Source organism: Euprymna scolopes, chromosome 36 (genome assembly GCF_053919585.1).
Source record: "Euprymna scolopes isolate OS-2025 chromosome 36, ASM5391958v1, whole genome shotgun sequence".
Taxonomy (NCBI): Eukaryota; Metazoa; Mollusca; class Cephalopoda; order Sepiida; family Sepiolidae; genus Euprymna; species Euprymna scolopes.
This window is the reverse complement of record NC_136517.1, coordinates 97360681-97386724: the sequence shown is the minus strand read 5'-3', so window position 1 is coordinate 97386724 and position 26044 is coordinate 97360681. Positions and strand designations below refer to the sequence as shown.

Sequence of the window (26044 nt, the reverse complement as noted above, 5' to 3'; positions counted from 1 at the left end):
TATTTTCTTTTTTTTTTTTTTTTTTTTTTTTTTTTTTTTTTTTTTTAAATCGCTCTAGACAAGGCATGAAGCCATTCGATGTAAGGAGCTAAAAAAATACTATTTTAAGGTCAAAAGCTTGCCAACAATAAGTGTTAGATGACCCCAAAACAGCAATTCTTTCCTTTTTATCAGAAACATCATTTATGGAATATAAGGATTAAAAGACAAAATAAAGAAAGCAAGAATTTTACAGCTGCTGAAAGTAAACACAAGATCCACTTTCTATTCTCATATTGATATGCGAAAATACATTCATTGCACAGGCCGTGATTGTCCACTCATTGTGCTGCTTGATTCCGACACCAGTTGCAGTGTTGTGTGGCCACTACTGTAACAGAAGAATTCTTCTTCCAAATAATTTTTTTTTTTTTTTACTTGGGAGTCACCACTTATCAAAGCCCAAAGGCCACTCAAGGATAAGAGTTAATGAATGTAAGGTGATAATGTAGTAATGGTGTAAATCGGGTAGAATTTGATTATTCATGGGGGGCGGCTCAACAAGAATTTGTTTACATTGGATTTGAAGACTATCATGAATTATTAAACCAGGAAGCAGGCCAGCAGAATAGTGTTCTACATGTGAGCAGTTCTGGGAAATAAACTTTGTTCATGGAATCTGTGTTTAGATTTAGACAGAGAGTGGGGGAAATCATTTATAATAGTTGTAGCCAGTCAAGTGTTTTTTGTGAAAGTTTGGCAAGAGGGAACCATAGATTGAAGTTCAGTTGAGCACTTGCCATGAAAATAACGATAGAGCTGAGACATGTTTGCAACGTCTCTTCTGTGGGAAAGAGATTGCAGGGAGGAGGTTTCAGATTTCAACTCTAGTTTCAAGCAGTTAACGAAAGTTTTTTTTTTGGGGGGGGGACGTAACACTAATCCTCGTTTCTTTTACTGAACAAAAAACTTGCAAATGAGAATTCTTAGCCACTGTACTGATATGCAGAAGTTTAAATGTAACATAAACCAACATTTTGGTAATCTTTTCTAGGCATGGTCCCAAATAGTAGCCCCTTACATCTAAGTGGCAATATGCCTTGTTAGGTGAACGTGAGTAAAAAAATATATATATATATATATAAAATATATTTGTAGTCATCGACATACAGTTCTGGTTCGTTGTATCACAACTCATCAGTGCCGCTAGACTAGCACCTATCCCAAACCGAGGATCGAACCTAGAACCATCGTGATGACAGTCGGCAATTCTACCCCTTGACCACGGAAGCGGTGCCCGCAACTAATCTGTCCGAATGTCTATTTAAATAAACATCCGTCCGCCACTTGTAAAGTGCTCAAACGTTTGTTTGTAAACAAACCGCGAGCTTCGCATTTTTCAGCCAAATATATATATATATATATATATATATATATATAATGAAATCAAAGGAGATGCAGTGTTTACCTGATATAAGCAATGGTAAACTACAATCTAATATAAATACCAGTATTTATATATAGATATATTAATCCCAACCAAATAAAAAAGCTCAATACACACACAATATAGAACAGAGCTTATTATAATTTCTCGGATCCATTCAACCGGAGATCAACTGTGCTATCATCAGATTACTAAACTAACAGCAAAACAATTTCCATGAATCTGAGCTGCATTGAATTTTTCCAACCGGACTAATTGTGCTCAACTGAATTTAAAGTCTTTCTAAAGAATTATTTTTCACTTTTCGAATTACCTTTGAAAGAGTCTTCATGCAAATTTATTCCCGGTTTGTGTTTATTTTTTCTACATCTCCTACATTTTTTCACTCATTGTTTAATAAGACAAGCACATTTTTGCAATTTATGATTGTAATAAATTGCGGTTTCATTTAACGCGATAACCAGCAAATCCTAGCACTGCTACAAATATAATTTGCTGATTTCTTTCTGTCCTCTGAGGAGAAGAATAGCAAGAATAGCATTCTTTGAGACTCCACGGAATAAGGACTTTGAAAATTGTTTTTTGGAGTATTCAGTCGAACAATAAATTTAATTATAAATTTCAATTTACAGTTATAATTTCTTTTCTCTTTATAACTCGGACAACTACATCAGAAAGAAAAGAATATGTCCAGTGCTATAGATGGGTGTTGTCAGTTTGAAGCGATGTGTGTGAGACTGATACAGATTTTAAACAGAAGAAGTTTGGTAACATCTTTGGAAACATTATTTCATCAAGTTAATTTGAAAACTAAAATAAAAAAATAAATAATGTTATAAAATATTTTATTAAATGATAAAAATTTTTTTCTGAGACTTATTGTAAGAAATCTTCATCAAAGAAGACTGTTGCGTTCATATTGTTTCGTTTTTCTCTTCATTTTTCTGGTGGTATTAATCCCAAGGGGTCAGCCCCACGTGGAGAGAGAAAAGGATATGTCTAGTGTTATTGATGGTTGTTATCAGTCTGAAAGAAGAATACTAATGCTTGTTTTGGCCTTTTCTTTAAATCCAATTTTAGCGCTATTCTGAAGAAAGTAACCTCGATAAAGTTCGATTCGAAGAATGTGCTCATTACTTGGAAACATATGGAACTTACACAATGGTTGTGGACTTTTTCCGGAGAACTGGTCATTGGAGACGGGCAGCACAATTCATTTTGGATTATGTAAGTAGAAAAATTAAAAAATTTTTTTCTTTTTAAGATAATAACTCGGATTGCTATTTAATTTTTATTCACTACTTGAAATCATTGAAACAAAACTAATCAATACTTGTATAGTTTATGATCTATGCTAAAACTGACTTTTTATTAGCATCTTCTGGCTGTTTATGTAAACAACCCTAAACTCAAAATCAAAACAAAGAGATGGTATCAAACAAAAAAAACAATAATGAAACAACATTTAAAGCAAGAAAATAAAATGGTGCTTGTTTAGAATTCTCCCAATACTAAAAAACAAAAATTTATGTGATTTTTTTTAATACAATATTTTCTTTCCATCATAGGTATGTACATCGTAAAGATTTTTTTTTTTTTTCATGAGGGGGTGGGGGGACAAGCCTAAAAAAAATTGTCACCGTATGTAAATTTTATGTGAATATGAGCAAAAAAAAAAAAAAAAACAGTATTATCTATATATTAAAACGATAGCGTGTGTTATTTTGTGTCTCATGCTTACATTTTTTTCTATAAAGTGACTGTCGTTTAATTGTTATGACCTTCCATTTCTTGTAATAAATAATTTTACCAAGAATTCATAAGTTCTGGTTCTGATTATAGCTGAAAGGACTTAAGTTATATATATATGTATATTTTTTTTTTCTTCATAATTTTTGGTTTTGGTTTCGATTCAAGCTGATGCACCCAAGTCATATGGATATATTTTTTTATTTTTGAAACTAAAGATACGGCAGATTCGCGCAAAGTTTGTCCCAAGGGTGCTCAGAGACGATCACAGATGGGCATCAAGACAGTTCCTCACCCTTTATATAGTTCAGACTTTACTCACTGTAATTTTTGGTTTTTCCCTAAGCTCAAAGAAAACTTTAGAAGCTGTCGTTTTGAGGTAATTGAGATGAAAGAGGTTGTGACAAGGGTCATTGACACACTCACACAGGAGGACTGCCGTAGGGCCTTCCAGAAGTTGTTGGAATGGTATAATAAATGCATTGCAGCTGGAGGAGATTACTTCGAAGGGGACTAGAGTTTCATGTGTGTACTATCAATAAAAATGCCTATACGAAAAATGTCTGGAAACTTATTTAAGGCACCTTATTTATATGTTTAAATAAACGAAACCTGTTTTTGTTTTTCTGTTTTTCTATTGAACAGCAATGCAGTGCCGACGTATTCGAGGAGAGCCTGTTGATGCCGGCCCTACAGTCTGGGAATTTACACACCTTACTCGATCATATGTTGTTGATTGACGCGACCCTCGAAAAATGGGGTCCCTACTTCACAAGCGTGTGCCGATATCTTGTCAACCACAAATTTTACCATGTCCTCTACGAAGTACAACTTTTCATGAAGGTACTCTCGATTTTCTTTGGGTTTTATATTTGGATTCCAGTGAAAGAACTAAATGAGTTTGTTGTCCATTATTTTTTATATTCGTTTGTGGAACACAATACTGCAGAACTGTTTCCCAGTTAACTGTAACATGATCATTTTCAAGTCGGTTTATAGTCAGCTAACGTACTTCCCAACTTTTGCCATGGCTACTACTGGAAGCGGTGACAAGGCAAATCAGTTCCTTCGCTTTTATTGTTCTTCAGTATTTCTGTTGTGAAACAATTTATTGAAATAAAATAGGACATTATTCAAAATTGTACAATAAAAATTAACAAATTTTTAATAAAAATAATTAAAAAATAAAACTTTAATTTATTTGTATTTTTATAAGAAATATACATTTATGAAAAATAAGTTTCTTTTTAATTTTAAAAGTTTATAATATATGTTAATGAGAGTATAAAAATAAAATTATAGAAATCAAAATAACAAAATTTCAAACATCATATAAAAAACGTATCCAATACATAATATTCCCAAAATAGTTTTAAAAGATTTTAAAAACTGTTTTCAATAATTCTTTTAAAAAATCAAACTAATTTCAATAATTCTTTATTAAAATAAGGATGGAAAAGATTTTCAATGATTATTAAATAAAAAAAAAAAAACGATTAGAAAAACATAATAAAAAAAAAAGAGTACATGCACAGGGGTGATAGGCGTGAGAAAAAAAAAACCCCAAAGGAACTGATCTGTATTATCACCACTTCCAGTAGTGCTACACTGGAAGTTAGGAAGCCCGTTAACTGACTATAACCTTCAAGTCTAATGTAAACAAATTATTGTTATCCATCTTCTTAAATAATTAAATTCTGCCCAATTTCCACCACTACTGATTATCATGGTGTCATCTCATCAGCCACCTGACACTTATAAACTCTTATCCTCTAGTAGCCTTTAGACCTTGATGTGCCCTTCCCTTTCCCCAGTAAAAAAATATATAGTCTGTGCACTCTGCAATGTATGTGTTTTCTTATTTTTCTATACTACGCACCTCACCTTTTTAACCTCTGTTTATGTTTGTCCATGACAAACTGTTAATAAATTAAATGTTATTGTATCAAACTACCCCCCCCCTTATTTTTGTCTTCCAACAAAGATCGCTACATGCTAAGAGAATGATATCTTCAAAACATGTGACAGAGAAAATGATATACTAATATCCTTCTATGCAGCTGGGTGGGGTAATTGCTTACAATACCTGACTTTTTTTTCTTTTCTTTTTTTACTTGGCAGTCACTATTTATCAAGGCTCGAAAGTCACTCGAGGATAATGGTTAATGAATGTGGTGGTGTAGTAATCGTGTAAATTGTATAGAATTTGATTATTATACGAACGGCTCAACAAGAATATGTCTTCATTGGATTTGAAGGCTATCATGTTGTATTCAACCGGGAAGCAGGTCAGCGGAACATTGTTCCACAGGTGAGCAGCTCTGGGAAAGAAAGATTCCTGAGTAATTCCAGCTAGAGACTGCTAGTATTTATTAAAATGTGCAAAGATTGAGGACATATGTTGCATGAATAGAAATGGCATGAGAATGATACAATGGATTTGTAATGTGAGTCTTTCTGATGACCTGAGAAGAAAATTAAATCTTGACAGTATAGGGAGATGTGTGCAGAACAAGAGACTTTTTTGGTTTGGTCACATTGAAAAAAATGGATGAGAATTTTGGAGTTAGTAGATAAAGAACAGTTGAGGTAGCAAGGTCAGTTAGTCTAACAATGATGGACAAAGGAAAAAGGGATAAATAAAGACCTGCCCAGAGATAGGTTAGTTTGGGAGTCAATTTCTAAAAGCCGTCCAACAGCCAGCAGGTAAAGCAGACGTTAAATCAGATATGATGATGACGAAATTTATTTGCTTCGATCTTGAATTTTTTAGTTTTAAAAACTAAATTGCTGTTTTTTTCTCCTCTTTTTCACAGGATTTCATCCGTGCTTCTGTTACGTGCACGAGGTACTTCTTTTTGGGCAGTGCTCAAAGCTATCGTGACTTGGCGCCACGGATTAACTTTCTGCAAAATGCTGAGCATCACCTGCATTGTTACCTGGAGCCATCACAGTGGGGAATTGTCCCCCGACCCCAGATCCTCACCAACTCTCCAGGGCCGACACCACAAAGACCACCGCTCTCCCAGAAGTCATCCATGGAAATGGAAGAAACGGCGATTCGCCTGGCCAAGTCACCAGCAGAAATAAAGAAGTAAGTTTGGGGGCATTTCTCTAACTATAAAAGAGAAAGATTTTATCAGCTTATACAATACATGTCTATATGTGATTCAACATCTTTAGCAATTCTACTCTGGCATTTTTAGAATAGCCAACAAAACATAAAAGGGGCGAAAGAAAGTAAATATAAGCAAAAATACAGAATGCCAAATAAATGTTACCAAAGGCAAGATAAGTTACTCTTCTGCCTACCTGGATGTTTTTCGTCTGTGTTTTAGCTTATTTTAAAGCATTGGCTTATTTCCTTAGACTGTTAGACATTGGAATTCCCTCCCTGCTTCCTGACTTTATTGTAATGCAAAAGTTTAAATCTAATGTAAGCAGACATCTTGCTCATCCCCTTATGTAGTCCCCTGTGCTATTGATTTGGCTCTCGATCTAATCACTAAAAGTAGACAAAAAAGATTTATCAGATTCACAGATTCTCTAATTGCCTTAAAAACCCTAAAAAAAAACAAAAAAAAATGATAGCACCCCTAACCATTTAAGTACTGAACAAACTATATCAGCTCACAAATAATAAAGAAATAATCCTATGTTTGATACAGAGTCATATCGGGCTTAATGGAAGTGACAGAGCTGACAAAGAAGCAAAAAGTTTAATGGAAGAGCTGACAATGAAGCAAAAAGAGCCACAAAGGGAAAAATCTCTGTCAACAAAAGCTCATACACAAACTCAAATTAACAAAATGATCACTAACAAATAACAAGAAAAATAGGATGAAAGTTTAAACAATAAACTACAAAAAACAATCATTGGAGAATGGCATACAAACAGCAACTCTAATAAAAAAAAAAAAGAAGTTGTATTAAACCGATTAAATATAGGTCACACTCGTTTAACACACTTGTACCCACTGAAAGGTGCGGAACCCCCAATATGCAGAGCATGCCAGGAAAAACTCATCATCACACATATTATTCCATATTGAAATAAATACTTTTGTGAAACCAACCTGAGATCTTTTCAATAAAACAGAACCAACCAAGATAACAGACTTTCTAAAAGAAATAAACCTATTCAACAAAATATAAACTAACCTCCTATACTTGGTAAACACAATAGCACACCAAAATTTCCACAAAAGCTGCATGATCTTAAATAACTATAGAATGGTTGATAAGTCGTTAAATACAAGCAAACAAACAAAGTCCTCTGTAAACATGGTCACAAATAGTAGCCCCTTATGTCCAAGTGGCAATATGCCTTGTTTTGGGTAAATAAGAGTAAAAAAAGAAAAAAGTAGTATCAAAATATTAAAATATTGCAGCATTAAGAATTAATTATATAATGTTATAAATTGAATTTTTTTTTTTAAATTCTTAATGCTGCAATATTTTAAATTATAAATTTATTTTTTTTTTACAAGAATATCTTGTCCTTTTTTTTTTTTTTGCCAGTTTTAACAACTAATCCAACTTTTCCATGTCTAAGTTTAACCATATTACTTTTCATGCTTGCATTTTTCTATTGTAATCCATGATTTTTCCAGGCTTCCAATAAATTCGCTTGTTCTTTGTTTAATTTCAGTTTTATTTTTTTGCCCCCATAAACACATATGTAATAACAACGTACGGCACTCGTCTGCTTCAATAAAATCCCCCCCCCAGTTATCTCCCTTTCATGGTTTCATGCTCTTTTTCACTTGTTACTTCTCTTTCCGCAACAGCAATGAATTGGTAGGAACAGTAGTCGCTGAAGTGACGTGGTTGCTATGGAAACCAGTCATAAAAACGCCATTCACTTCCTTACATGTATTTACGATTTTGAACATCAGAAAATTCATCATAACTTTTGTTTTACTGAATGAAAATTGAATTTTCTTTTCACAGTATAGCTGAGAAGGTGGTCTTTGGTTGTAAAATGAGTGAACGGTGAAGCGTTAAAGCAGTTCTAAATGACTAAAACTGCCACTTAACCATATATTCAAACACTACTGTGTTTGAATGATAAAGAACTTTAAGCATAAAAGCCTATTCTAAAATTACTGGATTCGGCATTAAATAACCTAAAAAGATTTGTATACCATTAAGCAAAACCAACCAACCTTCTCTATTAATTTTTAAGAAATTGTTTTTTTTTTAAAAAAACAAAAATTTTAACGCATGAATCAGTAAGTAAAATAAATTGTTTTTGACTCATTTCTCAACACCAGAAAAAATAAAATCATATCGTATTATATTTTTACTTTCATTCTTTCTTTTGTTTTTGTCATAGACAAATTTCACGGATCAATTTACAAATTGAGGTGACCAAATTTCTTGAGGCCTGCCTAAACAAAGGCGACAGTTCAGCAGCTAACGTAGCAGTTAGTCATCTGGCCTCTCATAAGTACGGACCACCAACGTTGTTCGGTAATACTCAGGTGCGCATCGATCTTGTCACAATGGTAAGTTCCTCATTTATCCTACAAACTTGATTTATGGACGGGCGTAAGACTAATAAAAGGCAAGTTAGGTACTTCCAATAGCCAATAGTCATTGAGAACACTTTATATATATCCTTTTAATTGTTCAGAATTCAACTTAACACTTTATGACTTGGTTGAACTAATTCGTTAAGTTGTAAATAAATGAATATAACGGCATAAATAAAGTAGGAATTGATTCAAACGTGCCTTGTACATATTAGTTCAGTATCTGCGTAGATGCCAGATACCACTAGATTCCAACTGTCTATTGCTTACATTCAGTATGCCACTGTCTCAGAGAGTGGAGGATTTTGTTTGTCATAAACACACTTTTTTCAAGCACTGTGGATAATAATCAAGTTTATGAAATCCAAAAATTCTCAGTGGTCGTTTAATTATTGAACTTCATAATTTTTCCAGTTTGACGACAATCATAGTATCATTACCCTTTAAACTAAGATTAGCAATAAATATTTTTTAATCATCTACATCAGAATTCAGGTCATAAAGGGTTATTAAAAAAATACAGAAAACTTTTTATTATGTACGTACTCATCACACAAGAAAGCTGTCATATTCCAAAAATGAAGTAATTTTTTTTTTATAAAGAAAATCATATTTTTAATGATTTTTAGCAATTAATAGTAATTCATAGACACCACAAGGTTGATTTTTTTTGTCTCTATTTCTGTCTGTAGTTCGAATGGAGTTGTTTCCCTTTATTTATTAAATATGACAGCGAAACACATCATCCTCGTTTCCTCATAAGATTTGATTTTCTTAGTAAAAGAATTACTTGATCAATTCACTTGATTTTTGGAATATGATATTTTCATTTGGTGATGAGTACGTACATCAAAGATTTTTCTGCATTTTTGTTTTTTAACTAGGCTGAATTCTGGACAAGAACATCTTTTTTTTCCATTTGAAGTCTGTTTTTGTTGCAACAGTGTCTACTCTAGTCAAATTAAGCTAGATTTTCCATGACCTGTCCCACATTTCTCATTCAGCACTGTTTCTGCAAACTCACTCCCGAAATATTTCTTTCATTTTATATCTCCCCCCATTAGGTGACTGTTAGATTATGGTGTCCAGGCATCTTCTCCATATCTAATCTGTGATATCCAATATGCGGAGAGAGTTCAAAGACTGGCTACTCGAATCGTGCTGTGTTTATAGAATCTGCCCCATGAAAATCTACTAAAAAAAACTTAACCTTTTTTCCCTTGAGTGCCGACAATAACACATTAATTTTATTTAGGGCTACAATCCCCTCAATGATCATTACGATATGCTGCAGGACTTATTATTCCCTCCTGCACTAGAAAGAGGTCTATATGGAGTCTACAAGAAACTATTTCACCACTTATTTTGATTGAACCAGGATCCCTGGATCTTGAAATCGACTTCCCAGTGAGGTAATAAATGCACCAATTCAAGGTGAATTTGGACAGGTGCTGGGCTACTGTATCCCCTAGTGTGTAAATTTCTACCATACTTTTCCTACATGGCAATCGAAGCAGGATTGTTTTATTTTTTGCCAAATTTATTGACCTTAGATTTACTTTTAGCAAACTTCCTTAATTTTGTCCTTCCATGAGCAATGTTACCAAGTGGGAAGAATTGCTGTTATCTGAGTTAAAATCTATTCATCTCACAAATCAGTTAATTTTTCCCTTGAAGTATTTTTTTTTTAAGCTCCTTCATGCCTTGTCTGGAGCGATCTCCATAAAAAGCATCGAATTGATTATCTTAAACCATGGCTGCAGTGATCAACCATTTGTGAACCTGAGAGCTCCACTAAATTCTCTGTTATGATTGTTGTCCAAGTCTGCAACTATCTTCTGATGCACTCTGCCACAAAGGGAGAGAAGTCCTTATTATTTTGTTAACATGTTGGCATAATCATATTGACAGATAGAGAGTTAGGAAAATTGTTGATGGTGGTTGTAGCTTGACGAATGTTTGTTGTGAATAGTTTACAGGGGAAAGAGGACATTTTGAAGCTCATTTGAGCACTTGCCACGAAAATAATGATAAAGCAGTGATAGGCTTAGAATGTCACTTCTGTAAAAAAGAGGTAATAGAAATAAAAATATAAAAATATAATAAAAAAGAAGTAATAAAGAGAAAAAAAGGACATTGTTTACTAGTTTAAGTTTGAGGAGCATTTTATTTCTTTATTTTGTTACGTTTTATTTTATTTCTTTTCCACAGGTGTTAATGAGCTGTGATAGTTGTGATGAAGATCGAAAACGAGGGTTCGAAATTGCTTTGAAGATAATTAAGGTAAGATTTTACCCATTTTATTGCTGTGTTATTTGACACAATAGCTTAAGGATGTTAATAATTTTATCATGCTGTTCGTCCGTCAGAATGACAAGGACCATCTGATCATCTTGCAATCGTGGGATGGGGAGGTCTCCATTGATGAGTGTGGAGATTGGCCGATAAACCCAATCTTCACTTGTAAATGTTATATTCACATATTTTGTCCCACAGACGTAATAAAAAAAATAAAAATAATATTATTATTATGAATCTTGTCCTGCGAAGGACTCGGCAACTAACTTTCCCAAAGTGCATAGATATTTTTTTGTTCTGTTTTATTTTTTAGCATTAATAAATGCGTATTGTTGACATTTATTTTAATAAAAACATGGAACATAACGAAAAATTCTGCAGCAATGAGAACAGAGAATGGTAGCAGATGTCGACGGCTTCAAAACATTGTTCTTCCTGTCCTGCCTGTATTTCTCTGCAGCAGTTTTCCTGTCATTTTCATATTGGTGAGCACTGTTGTGAATAGCGGCCTGTCACTTGGTTCTATCAGAAGCTGTCTCTTCTGATAATGATGGATCAGTGTTGAAGGCATTCAGTGATGCCTTCAAAGTATCTTTAAATTATTTTCTCTGGTCGCTATGGGAGTGCTTGCCATGTTGGAACTCCTCAAATAGAAGCTTTTTGGGCAGTCTATAGTTTAGCATGCAGACTACATGACCAGCCCAGCAAAGTTATATTTTCGACTTTATTATAGCAGGTGACCCAATGGTTACATATGTAGATTATGAAAACAACAAATAAAAAAAATATTCGCATCTGTTTATCTATTGGTACCCTATGCCAGTAAGTAGAAATTATGTGAACTAGTATGAATTTTGGGATTGTTATATTAAGTACATTTTTTTTTACTCGTGTTCACCCCAAACAAAGTATGTCACAACTTGGATGTAAGGGGCTACTATTTGGTAACATGCTTAGGGAATTTGATTTACGTTACATTTAAACTTCTGCATAACAGTACAGTCAAGGAAGCAGACAGCAGGAAGGGAATTCCAAAGTCTAGACATCAACAGTGAAGAGGTATGATTTTGTTGCTAAGCAGGTTTGTCGGTGGTATGTATGTCAAGGGGACACAAGTGTAACAAATTCATCAGAGCACATTCCATAATATATAAAATTAGGGGTAGGCTATAGAAACAAAATTTTTCAAATAAATGCCAAAAGTGGCTTATTACCTTCATTTATATGTAAATAGATGAGAACAAGTGATTTTTTTCAAAACAGGTCAAAATTGGAGGGTCGCTGGCCCCAAACGTGATTTGACCGAATTTCTCCCCCGAACACACTTAATCATTTATTGAAAGCCACAGGGTGCATTTTTTGACTATAAATGCATTTGTATCATTAAATCTAACATTCCCATTGGCTATCCCACAAGTATAGGGCTTTTTAGGGTATCTCAGAGTCCAAAATGGGTCAAAATTAGCCCAAAATTAGCCAAAAATGGTCGGAAATCACGGATTTTCCAAAATGCACCTCCCAAGCCACACAGGATGCAATTTTTGACCATAAATGGCTCTATATCATTAAATCTAACATTCTCACTGGCTATCCCACATATATAGGGCTTTTCAAGGTATCTTAAGGGTCCAAAATGGGTCAAATTTACCCAAAAATTAGCCAAAAATGAACGAAAATCACGGATAATCCCCAAAATGCAGGTATTATATCTCATTGGGCTCCTATAAACACTCCTGTATGGCTTTTTACAGTTGGAAGACTGAAATAACCACCCTTCTATCTTATCCATTTGTATTTAGGGTATTTAGAGATCTTTGGGGGATGTAAAAAGGGTCAAAACAATCCAAAAATGACAAAATTATGCTTTACGGTACATAACATATGAATCATTAGTTTATTCATCAATGATACTTTTTAGAAACATCGTAACTTTACTACATCAACTTCTCAGAAAGTAATTAATTGTAAATTGAACATTGAATGTAAATAAAATGCTGTCCAAGAAGAGTCTGAATTCATATTGTTCTCATAGTTACCCCAAAATTGATGAAAATGGCCCTCGATTCGCTATTTCTCGATTTGTAACCAATATATTGAATAACTTGATAAAAGGTATGAGTAATTAGCAAAGGAATTATTTTGTTATTTCAAGACACAGCTTCACTTCACATTACTTTAAAATCATTCAACAATAAAATATCAATATAATGCATTAAAGAGCTCGTCAATCACATCATTATTCTCTAGCACAAATACTGGTTTTCGTCTTGTCAAGTTCCATGCACCAATGACATTGCACGACAAAAATTGAATTTTCAATGTCTTCTGCTCTTCAATTCGGGAAGGATACTGCCATGTTTTCTTTCTATTGTCGTTGGGAAGTGGTTCCAAATATTCTACCATGTATTCATCAATCCCAATTTTCTCCCATGTCATACCAACAAACCACTCTTGGCCTTTCTGCGTATCCCAGATGGCAATGCATGGTTCGTTCAACTCAACGTCGTCCTCCTGATCAGTATTGACAAGCACAGCGGATGTAGAATCTCCAGATTGATGCAGTTGATCGTACATACTGTCAGCATCTGGAAAAGACATTTCTTCTTCAGCAGGTGTCTCATGGCTGCCTGACAAAAGAATTCCAAGATTTATCTTCATCTGTGCAACAGACATAGACTTCACCAAGTACAAATGAGGAAATTCTTTGCAGTCTTTAGGATTCAATTCTTTTCTAAGGAGGATTTCGTTCCATAATGTTTTCTTCTTATCTTTTTCTTCTGTAATAGATTTCAATCCCATATCAAGCTCTTTAACAGAAGTGAATGGACCACCATGACTTTTGCATGTTTTCAGAATCTCGTTAGCACGATCCACCTTTCTTAGTGCTTTGGTCTTCTTTTCTGCGAGCTTTTGTCTAGTTATTTCTTCTTGGCTCTCGAACCACTGCTTCTCCTGATCGTCCACCAGTTCGCAGATTGTAAGTGACATGTGTTTGGGTGGCGATCTCGGTACATGGGACAGTGCTACGGATTGTACCCGATCTGTTTAATGAGTAGTTCAAATTGTTTGAGGTATCATGCTCTGACAATTGGTCACTTATATCCTCCACTTCAAATTGATCATCGTCCAAATCCAAACGATTGTGCAGTTCTTGCTCTGCCAGAAACCGTTCATGTTCCATATCAACGTGGAAAGTGTCAATGAGCCATTTGCGAGAGAGAGACTTTTGATCGACAAAGAATCTTCGTTCATGTACATCAAATTCATCAGGATTCACATCTTTTGAAAGTATATTGAGAAGGACATGGTGCTCTCGTTTCCATTTAATCATATTCACACGTCTGGAACCCTTTGCTTTGTAGACATCTTTGTCGTAAATTTTTAGCGATCGATCAAGTTTATGTTTTATCCCAGGTATTGTAACATAACGAACATCACTTCCAAAGGCTTTCTGCCACAATTGTAGTAATCACAAGGAGAACTGGTGAATATGATTTTTCTGTGTCGTGGTACCATATTTGGCAGCATGATGTTGAGCAGCTTGAACACATTCAGCCTCAGTTGGAAGAGAATCAAGCAGAAGATAAGTCCAATCGTCGTAATTATAATCTTCGTCAATCTGCCCTGCTATACCAGCCATGTTCATTGCATTTTACTAACTGAAAAAGAAAGCAAAGTTCAATCAAATTCATAATTAATGCAATGCAATGTTATCGTGTCTATTTAAAGATGCCATTGCATTGTTACAGAAAGAAAACATTTCCTTATTTGGTAATTTTCCATCTATAACTCAAATTAAGCCCCTTTTTGACAACCTATATTGATTCTTAGGGACTTTTTGACTCTCTTTGGCTAAATTGGCCATATTTAGCCCCTTTTAAAGGTCCTTATACCCCTCATTAACAGTGCAAAAGTTAGGAGAGTGCCTGCTTCAAGCATTTCCCAACAGTTTCTGCCATGTAGAGGTGTCTTTGGGCCCATGGGAGGTGCATTTTGGAAAATCCGTGATTTCTGACCATTTTTGGCTAATTTTGGGGTAATTTTGACCCATTTTGGACTCTGAGATACCCTAAAAAACCCTATACTTGTGGGATAGCCAATGGGAATGTTAGATTTAATGATACAAATGCATTTATAGTCAAAAAATGCACCCTGTGGCTTTCAATAAGTGATTAAGTGTGTTCGGGGGAGAAATTTGGGCCATTTTCACGCGTTGACGCGGTCAAATCACGTTTGGGGCCAGCGACCCTCCAATTTTGACCCGTTTTGAAAAAAATCACTTGTTCCCATCTATTTACATATAAATGAAGGTAATAAGCCACTTTTGGCATTTATTTGAAAAATTTTGTTTCTATAGCCTACCCTTAATAAAATACTTGTAAAACAGGCACAGGGGTGCAACATTGTGACGATGAGACAGGGGTTGCAACTTAGTTGACAAAGCGAGACCTATTAGATTTGAGATTCTTTTTTGGACCCTATCCAAGACGGAGAGATTAGTGGTAGATGCATGAGCCCAGATGAAATTACATAATAAATAGTCACGTTTTCGGGGGATGAGACAGGGTAGAGTTTCAAGACAGGGATGCAGACAGACAAGACATGCCCGATAATATAGAAATCGAAAAGAAATTTTCTTGAGACTGCCTGTTTATCAACCATTTTAAGGTTAAGTAAGAAAATTAAGTAAGAAGGAATTAATTTTAGCCTCTCTTTTAGAAAGAATCTTTTCTTTTTTTTTTTTAGTATAAGTTCTTAGGATTAAGCCTCCCTTCTTCGCTCATAAAATTAAATTTTTATATGTAATTATTGAAGCAAGCCTGTACGTTCACCTTTATTATATAGATTAACTAGGTAGCCGTCTGGCATTGCCCGGTTGTAAAATATGCTTAAATATGATATTTTGATTCATGCAGATTTTTTTATTTATTATTATAGAGCAAATTCTCTATTGATTATTATATTGTATCCAATATATATAGTAATTATGTCAAAAGTTGAAAAAAGAAATAACCACAGGGCCGTTATTTGGAATTGAAACCAAAACAGTCATCACTCCAGCCATAGTCATTACCATTTGAGTTATCATCGGATGGGTATAAAAATGACCAAAAATTAAGCGACTTCAAACTAAAAATGCATATGTACACATGCTCTGACATTAGTTGATTTATTCTTACTAAGATCAACTGTTTTTTTTTTTCAGTTTCACCCTTCAGCAGCTATTTTCATAGGTTAAAAACCAAATTGAAAGTGAGCCACATGTTTAAATATCTTATACATCAAATTTGAAGTCTGTAGATCAAATATTCTAAGAGTTTGGTAGAGACTTTTCGCACACATACACACACCAATAAGGTCACTTTTATATAAAAACATTTTCATATGTTGAAACGTGTCTATTTCTAAATTTTATGCAATTACATAGAATGCAGAAACTATGCATAAATAGAATTAAGCGTGATATTAGATGATTGGTTTCATTTAACTTAGAAAACATAAAAATGAATAATTAATTAATGAACATTTGTTTTTCAATATCCCTGACTGAGAGTATTAAGAAATTCTTTTTAATAATATTTAAATAAAAAATGTAGGCTTTTTAATATCAATATCAGAACAAGAAAAAAAATCTCAACTTTATAGATATATAGATAATAATAAATCGATTATTATTTTAAAGAAATCAATATTTATTTTTCTTATTTAGTTTATTTTATTAGGTAAATATTATTTCAATTCTCCCTTCAGCTTAAAATTTTTTTACCGGCTTTCAAAATAGACTTCGTAGCCTTGTAGGAGATGTCCTTTTCTCTTCCTTGCAACCTCTATCTCACAGAAGAGATGTTGCGAGTTTGTCTCTGATGTATCGTTATTTTCATGGAAAGTGTTCGACTGAGCTTCAATCTATGGTCCCCCCTCGCCAAACTTTCACAAGAAACACTCGTCTAGCTGTAAACACTATCAATAATTCCCCCCACTCTTTATCTGTGCCTAAACCTAAACGTAGATTCCATGAACAAAGCTTCTTTCTTAGAACTGCACGCCTGTGGAATTGTCTTCCGTTTTCCTGCTTTCCGGCTGACTACAATATGGTTGTGTTCAAGTCTAACGTAAATAAGTTCTTGATGAGCCGTTCCATATAAGTTATCAAATTTACCGAATTTTCATTACTAATGATTACTATATTGTCTAATTTCTACTGTACACTCTTTAACCCTTATCCTTGAGTGGCCTCTTGGCCTTGATAATGTGGTGATGCCTATGTAAAAAAAAAAAAAAAAAAGTTAGAGTTATGTCCCCATTTTTATTTTGCAGGAATACAAGTTAGATAAGAAGACAGTGTTTTGCCATGTTGGTCGTGGATTGGTCAAGTTACACCGTTACAACGACATCAAGTACTTGGTCAACTGGATTATGATCATGAAATTAGGGGACAGCAAGATGTGTGACGCTGTCCTAGACGCTTGCATGGTGGTAATTGCTGACCAAAGACATACGTTTAGTGAGGTAAGCTCTATTAATTAGATGATTCCAATACAATTACAGAGTCTGTTCTAAATTCCCGATTCTGGTACAATTACCAATTCTGAAACAATTACTCATTTTCTTCTAAATCAGTGATTCTCAACCTTTTTTTAATCATGGACCCCTTCATAACTATTGGTCATAAGACAATCTTCTATTTTTCACTAATATAAATTTTGAGGTTTTAATAATCAAAGAAGTATATAATTAAGCTTTATTTTTAAATGAAAACTAATTTAATGCAAATAAGGTATTCTACAACAACTATAATAATTATGATCATGATTAATAATAATAATAATCTAAATTAGAGTGGTAATAATTCTTTACCAATACATGTATATATTATATATATATATATATACACAGCTGGTAATACAATTACTGCAGTTCATAATATCTAGCTATATATATTGCTATTCATTTTTATAAAATTTTAGACAAATAAAACACATATTTAGAAGCAGAGTGCAAGGTAAATGTTTGAGGTAAATCTGGTAAATAGGAATATTATAGTTAAAATAACTTGAATGATTGAAAAAAAAAAACAATACGAAATTACAGTAGAAATTAAAGTTTTAATAATAAAAACTATTCTGAGTTGGTTTTCTTCATGGACCACTAAAATATCGTTGTGGACCCCCATTTTGTTATGTTTTGTCTGTGGACCCCCAGAAATATTCCATTGACCCCTAGGGTCCATGTGGACTCCGGTTGAGAACCCCTGTTCTAAATTCTTGACTCTATTACAATTACCGATTTTGTTCTAAACTCCCGATACCTACACAATGGCACGCTGATTGGATGCGAATGTTGCTTGAAGTTTGTTGTCATTTTATTTTAAACTTACATATTTTACATGTATCGATTTATAAACAACCCTTAGATTGTTTTTTATAAAAAAAATGTTTTCTTTCTATTCCTAGTCGCAAATGAAAGAATCCAGTAGCCTGATTGATTGCATGAAGGCAGATTCTAATAAGGTGAGGTCTTCTGTACCGTTTATTTTATTTTTTATTTAGTTTTTATCAAATGACATGTTAATATATTAATGTATCCTTATTTAAGGGTCAGATTATTACCTTTCTGTTTTTAGATGACCCGTGATTTGTAATCACGAGTCATCTACTAGACTAACTATCTAGTATGCCTTAAAACTCACAAACTAATCTATATTCAAGAGAGAACTTGAATGTCTACCTAACACATTCTCGGGTGTCTTCGATCTCTCTCTGCATAGATGTTTGTCTGAGACCCTGACATGAGGATACCTATTTGTAGAAGTAAAGAATTCTCTCTACATTAAAAAACAAAAATAAGAAAAATCTGTATATATATATATATGTATCTGTGACAAAACGAAAATGTCATATTCCAAAAATCTTGTAAATTGATCAAGTAGTTTTATTTTTTAAATAAGAAAATAAAATTTTATGAATATCTGAGGAATGACTGTCTCATCTGCCATTTTATAAAAACATTTCAAAAACCGAAGGCGATAAATCAAAATAATTCAAAATTTGTGAGATTTATATAGTAATGTCTACGAATTTCAATTAATCGCTTAAAAAGATTCCCTTTATCTCTATATAAATAAAATGAACTCATTTTTTCCCGTCGGATTTTGACATTAATAGGATTAAAAATCAAGATATTTCATGCAAATATAATATGCACAAACGGCAGAACAATATCTGAGGTGTGTTATAGGCTTATTATTTCTCAAATTCCTCGATAATCTTAGATTTCTATACTTTTTCTGCTGAGAAGTCATGGCCAAAATCGGTTAAGATCAATGGAAGTGGTAAAATATTTTCTCTCTAATAAATTCCTCCTCCCCCTGCCACCACCGTTTGGGGATCGTTCACAAGGAACAGTTGAGAAGAGAACACCGGTTTGGCTTCGTAGTTCTTTCATGTGAAGTTATTTAAAATCACTAAACTAAGCTGCAGTGCTCTGTGGCGTAGTGGTTAGCGTGCTGGACAATTCACATTATATTTTCACGTTCGCACCGACCTACCGTAGTCGTTTTTTTTTTTGTTTTGTTTTTTTTTCTAAACAACTGGAATGGATTTTTCTTGGTGGCCGAACTGTTAACGTTGCAGATCTTTTTGTTTTTTTTTCACACTTTATTTTCCTACTTTTACTCATGACTCCGGGTTTGATCCTTCCTACTTACCTACCATAACATTTTTTAACCCCCCCCCCCGGTCCCGGAAACAAACACTCGGGCAACGCCGGGTACTCCCGCTAGTAAAAAATAAAACTACTTAATCAATTTATGTGATTTTTGGAATATGATATTTTTGTTTCATTATGGGCATGTACATAATACATATTTTTCTGTATATTTGTGTTTTTAATATATAATTCTGGACAAGAACCGAAGTAAGCCAAATATTCCCCTCCAAAATTAAAAAAATTGTGTGCTCCTCAAACCATTCAGCATGTTTCCTGGGTTGTCAGACGGAGCATCCCCTCTATTAATAGAAGGCAGCTTTTAATAAAAAATTGTCATAGACAATGAAGAACTCATAAAAATCTAAATAAAATCAAAATTATATACTAGTAGGTTCGTATTAAGATAAAAAGACGGCAGCTCTGAGAAAGAAGCTTTGTTCGTTAAATTTTCGTTTAGTTTTACACACAGATAGAGAGTAAGAGAAAATGTTGACAATGGTTGTAGCTAGATGAGTTAATGCTGAGAATTTATTAAAATGGGAGAACATAGATTGAAGCTCAGTTAATGCTGAGAATTTATTAAAATGGGGAAACATAGATTGAAGCACCATGAAAATAATGATGAGAATCCTGGAGGAGCTCCACTACTGGGGGTGGGATACTCATTCACTTGATTAGCTAAGAGGCTAACTTTCTCAGAGAGCTGGTATCTGACAGAACCAGGAACTGTGTGTGTCATGCTCAAGTTGGCAATACATACTGATACTTGGCTCCCTATTGTACACACCATTCTTTTTTTGTGTGAATTCCAAGGAATATTATCTCTTTCCATTACATCTGATTTTGACCTTCAGCTAGTGCTTGAAGTATGCAATTAGATCCTGATCAGAGAAAAATTCAGGTTAGTCTTAGATGTAACATCCACACTACTATTCACACTATGACCAGAATCACAAGAAACCCTCTGTGTCTCTCCCTGTCCTCTAGTGGTCCGATACACTTTACTCCGACCCAAAAAAGGTTAAGGAAGATATTTTCCTCAGATTATTTGTTTTATCTAACAAGTTAATACTCATGTTTTTCATTTGAGTCATTAAATGTGTAATCTTTTTACCTATAAAGTTTGATTCAGGTGAGAAGTTATTTTTGTTTTGACAGTTTGAAGGCTAAAAACCATTCTTTTAGTAGCATCATTATCACTACTATCATGATACTACTGAAGAAAAGAAAAACAAGTTTGTAGATGTATTCTTATATATATTTAGCTGAAAAAATGCGAAGCTCACGGTTTGTTTACAAACAAACGTTTGAGCCCTCTACGAGCGGCAGACGGATGTTTATTTAAATAGACATTCGGACAGATTAATTTGCGGCCACCGCTTCCGTAGTCAGGGGGTAGAACTGCCGACTGTCATCACGACCGTTCTAGGTTCGATCCTCGGCTTGGGATAGGTGTTAGTCTAGCGGCACTGATGAGTTGTGAAACAACGAAACAGATCTGTATGTCGATGACTAAAATATATTTTATAAAGCCCCCCTCTTGAGTTGAGCACTATCGTAAATAATCTCACTCGCCACTTAATTTAGCTGAAAAAATGCGAAGCTCGCGGTTTGTTTACAAATAAACGTTTGGGCCTTCTACGAGCGGCGGATGGATGTTTATTTAAATAGACATTCGGACAGATTAATTTGCGGCCACCGCTTCCGTAGTCAGGGGGTAGAACTGCCGACTGTCATCACGACGGTTCTAGGTTCGATCCTCGGCTTGGGATAGGTGTTAGTCTAGCGGCACTGATGAGTTGTGAAACAACGAAACAGATCTGTATGTCGATGACTAAAATATATTTTATATATATATATATATATATATATATATATATATATATATATATATATACATTAATTTGTATATGAGAAGAATTAGCAGCTATAAGAAAGATGAATTGGAGAAGACAGGAAGTCAAGTTTTTGACAATCGAGAAAGAGGGCATAGATGTTGAGAGTTGCTCTAATGAATTACAGTTTAAGTTCAGAGGATTTGGTACAAATATATTGTATCTATGACTGTCTGGTGTTTAGTGTTTGTATATCTAAAGTTTGTTTTGTGTGTAAGTAAATTAGTACCCCACCCCTGCTAGTGGAGCTCCTCCATGATTCCCATATTTTCATGACAAGCACTTGACTGAGCTTCAATCTATGCCTCTCCCCCCACATTTTTAAATATTCATGGCATAAACTCGTCTAGCTACAACCACTGTCAACATTTTCCCTTACTCTCCCGATTGGTCAGATGTTGAAACCCCAAATAAATGTCATCCTTTGTGTAGTAAAGGTATTTATGTATACTATTGTACTATTATGAACTGTATTTAAATGTACATACACACACACATAACAAACTTTAGATATACAATCACAACACTATCCAGTCATAGATACAACATATCCATCCAAATCCTCTGAACTTAAACTGTAATTCACAAGACAAACTCTCAATATTTATGCCCTCCCTCTCAGCAGTCAAAAACTCGACTCTGTTTTCGCCAATTCGTCCTTCTTATAACTGCTATTCCCCTCATATACAAATTAATAATCACATATATATATATATATATATATATAGATGCAACTGAGCCAGAATAGTGATGACTCTAGGCTATCAAAAAACCATGAGAATAGCAAGTGTTCTTGAGGCTTGGTTGATATGCAAGAAGTCCAGAATAAATGTTTGACCCATCTACAAACCTGTTTTTCTTTTTCTTTCCCCAATCTCATCACCTAACAATCTAAACAGAGGTGCTGCCACTTGAGTGAGTAATATCTTCTATCATAACATAGCACCACACAAATTTTTTGGTAACTGGCAAGTGAGATGTCCTCCCAGTATCTTCGTCAGCCGTATTTTTTATTTCTTAATTTTTCTTTTGCTCTTTTATTTGTAGATAATTGTTTTTGTTTTTCTTTTTTTTGTAGATAAATGCGTACATTCTCTTGGGAAAACTAAAAACCGCTTACCTTTTGGCCGTGAAGAGCAACAATATTGAAGAGATCAAACATATCAGTTGCGAAGCTGGTCGACTCGGACAAATGGCTGTCAAAAGTATCTGTGATCGTTATTTGTTACAGCAGGATACGTAGTAAGACATGACCCTAAATCCTCAGACACCACCCGCAGACACTCACAGTAAGTATGATTATTATTTGTTTTACCACACACACACACACACACATAAAAAATTTGAATGTCTACTGAAGAGAACTTGACACCATCCTCGAGTGTCTAAGGTTTTCTGTATTGGGTTTTGTCAGGACAACCTAGCCTGAGGATAATTTCACCTACAAATATTCAAAATCACAAAGTATTCACTCGTTTTTCTTGTTCAATCTATCACTCAACTATATACGAATTATATATTCATCCTGATATATACTAGTGGATGAATAGCTAACGTAATCAGGGTTCATATGAAAAATAGTGTAATACTTCTATTAATTATAGCAATTAGTTGGCAAGCACCAGCCCCATTTCACTTGGCCTAGGGGTTGAATCTCATCGTGCTAGCCACACTGATAAGGCACTTATCTATATTGGTGGTCTTCAAAGCTCCACACGAGCGATAACATCATAGCTATATACTTACTTATATGCAGGAATGGTGCACCTTTTCCCAGTAGATGTTACTTCAAATAACAGCATTCAGCTTGATACTCTACCAGATTAGACAAATTCTTTGTTTATTCTGTTATTATTATCCTGAATATTCTCAGTTAAGGCATTATACACACATACAGAATTTGAATTACCTACTAAACACCATCCTCGAGTATCTTTGATCTTTCTGTACAAGGATTTGTCAGGAACACCTGACATGATATTTTTACTTACAAGTAAACCCTGACCAAATATTCAAAATAATATTGTATTAAAAGCCAAAATAAAATCCCATCAACACGGCTATACACTGGTTATGTTTTCACCCATGAGCGATCAAAAATAAACCCAAATAAAATTGAAATATTTATATATACATTTCTGGGTATTTATATGGGGTCTCTTTTTTATAGTCACTTTTTGTCATCGTTTCATTTGTAACCCTGAACATCTCATGGTTGCCGTCTGTTTAACTTGGACGAATAAAACTTCCTCATTCTGCGACTGAAGTATCCTTAGACCTCAATATGATATCCTGGGGTTGACATTAAACCATATCCAATGATGAGGCCTTGGACAATGTAGAACCATCTTTTAGTTACCACTGCTCCCAGGTCCACTTTGACTCGGAAAAAGTGGTAGTAACTTTCAAGGTTCCATCTTTGAGTTAAATAGGATCTGCTACTTTGTCACTCATATCTTTGTCGCCACTCTGAAATCAACAAACCTATCTCCTAACTGGACTAACATTAACTGTATCATCTTTGTAAACATTCAACAGGCGCCGATGAATGTTGATCGGTTCAATTTCTTCTGCATGGAGGAATTAAATGACCCATCTCTACATGATGCATGTCCATAACAAGGGCTGCTTTCTTAGAGTCTCACACTGTCAATATCTGCAACAGAGAGATAAAACTTTCAGGTCATGAATGTATGAGTTCAGTTATCATCACAATACAATTTGCAATTCCATCTGATCCATTCGGGTGGAATAAAAAATAGGAGGCATTACTTTTGGAATGTCTCTCATACAAAATATATTGCATATACAAAAATAAACTTTTTTTTCTTTTTACTCTCTATTTTCAGAAATGTTTCCTTTATTGCAGTCTACTCTGTGTTTGTTGGCCACACCTATGTCTACTGCTGACCCCCACAACAAAGGGCCAACGCCTAAGGAAGGGACACCCACTCACATGTTCAATTTTACATAATACAAAAAACAAAATGGCAAAACCATGATTCTTTAGTTTACAGTTTATTCATAAATTTCTTTCTCTCTTGTCTCTTTAGTTTCTCCCTGGCCCCTCTCTTTCTTCTCTCTCTCTCGTTTCTTCTCTCTCATTCTCTATCTCTCTCTCTCCCTCCTTTGTCTCTCTTTTTTCTATCTCTCTTTTCTCCTTCTTTCTTTCTCACTTTCTTCATTGTCTTTTTCTTTCATCTCTCTCTCCTCTTTTTCCGTTTTCTCATTCCTTTGATTCTTTTTCTCTCTTTTGCCACTTTCTTCCTTGTCTCTCTTTTTCATATCTCATTTTTATTAAGTATTTTTAAAGTAGATACTTGTTTTCTATCGCAAAATCTTAATGGCCTTGTGCCAGACGCGTCTGAATATCAGATATTTTCAATAAAGTCAGTATTTGACCCTTGTGGATTGAGAAAAGAACAGCAAACATTTGCATAAGATCTCATCCACAACAGAGAGAAAAGGGAGTTATCAGATGAAGGTGAGGAGATGATGGTGATGCAAGGCAAAAAGATGGACACTTGTGTGCATTGTTGGCTTTGGCCATTCTTGGAAGATGAAGAGAACATATTCGATCAATATCGCTCTATTTTCTTTTTCTATAAAAAAGGTACCTTTACATAAAATGAAATAAAAAAATATATACATATTTAGAACAAAAATGCCATAACTTGTATTAATTGGCATAAATGATAAAGATATAAATATAAACATTCCAACATACTCTGCATTTATCTAGTGAAATTTAAAAAGTTAGATCTAAATAGCATCTAAGCTGACATATCAAACTTTTATTCTGACTAGCCAATTCTCATTTGCTATTAGGTTCTCCTGTAAGATATGTCTCCTTGAACTACTTTTGCCTTTTCTGTCTTACATGCCACTATTCCAAATTCATTGCAGCAGGCCATTATCAAATGACTTTTTTTCTACCAAAAACGTTCATTAACAATGTTTTTTTTTATGTTTAACATATTTTAAATTGATATAAATTATTAAATTTAAAAAGTTATTCTAGCAAATTATGGAACCTAACAATTTAATACACAAAAATATCAAAAACTGAATTTAACTTTTTGTTTATTAAATTTTTAGGTACCATAATTTGCTAGAATAACTTTTTAAATTTAGTAATTAAATGAAATTTTTGATTAATTAAATAATTAAAAATAAGAAAAATGTTTTTTGTTTAATTTTTGTTGTGCAATACTTTATATCAGTTTAAAATATGTTAAACATTAAAAAAATAAAATGTTAATGAGCATTTTGGTAGAAAAATAAAATCCACTGATATCAGCTCGCTACTACGAATTTGGGATAGAGGCATATGAGCAAGAAAAAGCTGTTCAGGGAGACATTTCCTACAGGAGAACCTATTATTGTTGTACCATGTTATTGGCACCATAACTTACTTTGCTACAGTTTAC

General features: G+C 34.0%; 1 protein-coding gene across 1 annotated transcript in view; it reads left to right on the top strand.

Moving 5' to 3' along the window:
* Positions 1–25256, top strand: part of LOC145260697 (uncharacterized) — a 203283-nt gene extending 178027 nt beyond the window's left edge. The window contains exons 36-44 of the mRNA XM_080119097.1: positions 2507–2653; positions 3821–4018; positions 5992–6269; positions 8514–8685; positions 10924–10995; positions 17329–17520; positions 18465–18521; positions 22693–22903; positions 24464–25256. Coding sequence (XP_079975223.1) covers positions 2507–2653; positions 3821–4018; positions 5992–6269; positions 8514–8685; positions 10924–10995; positions 17329–17520; positions 18465–18521; positions 22693–22857 — 1281 coding nt within the window. The 3' untranslated portion in view covers positions 22858–22903; positions 24464–25256. The remainder of the gene's footprint in view (positions 1–2506; positions 2654–3820; positions 4019–5991; positions 6270–8513; positions 8686–10923; positions 10996–17328; positions 17521–18464; positions 18522–22692; positions 22904–24463) is intronic.
* The last annotated feature ends 788 nt before the right edge of the window (positions 25257–26044 follow it).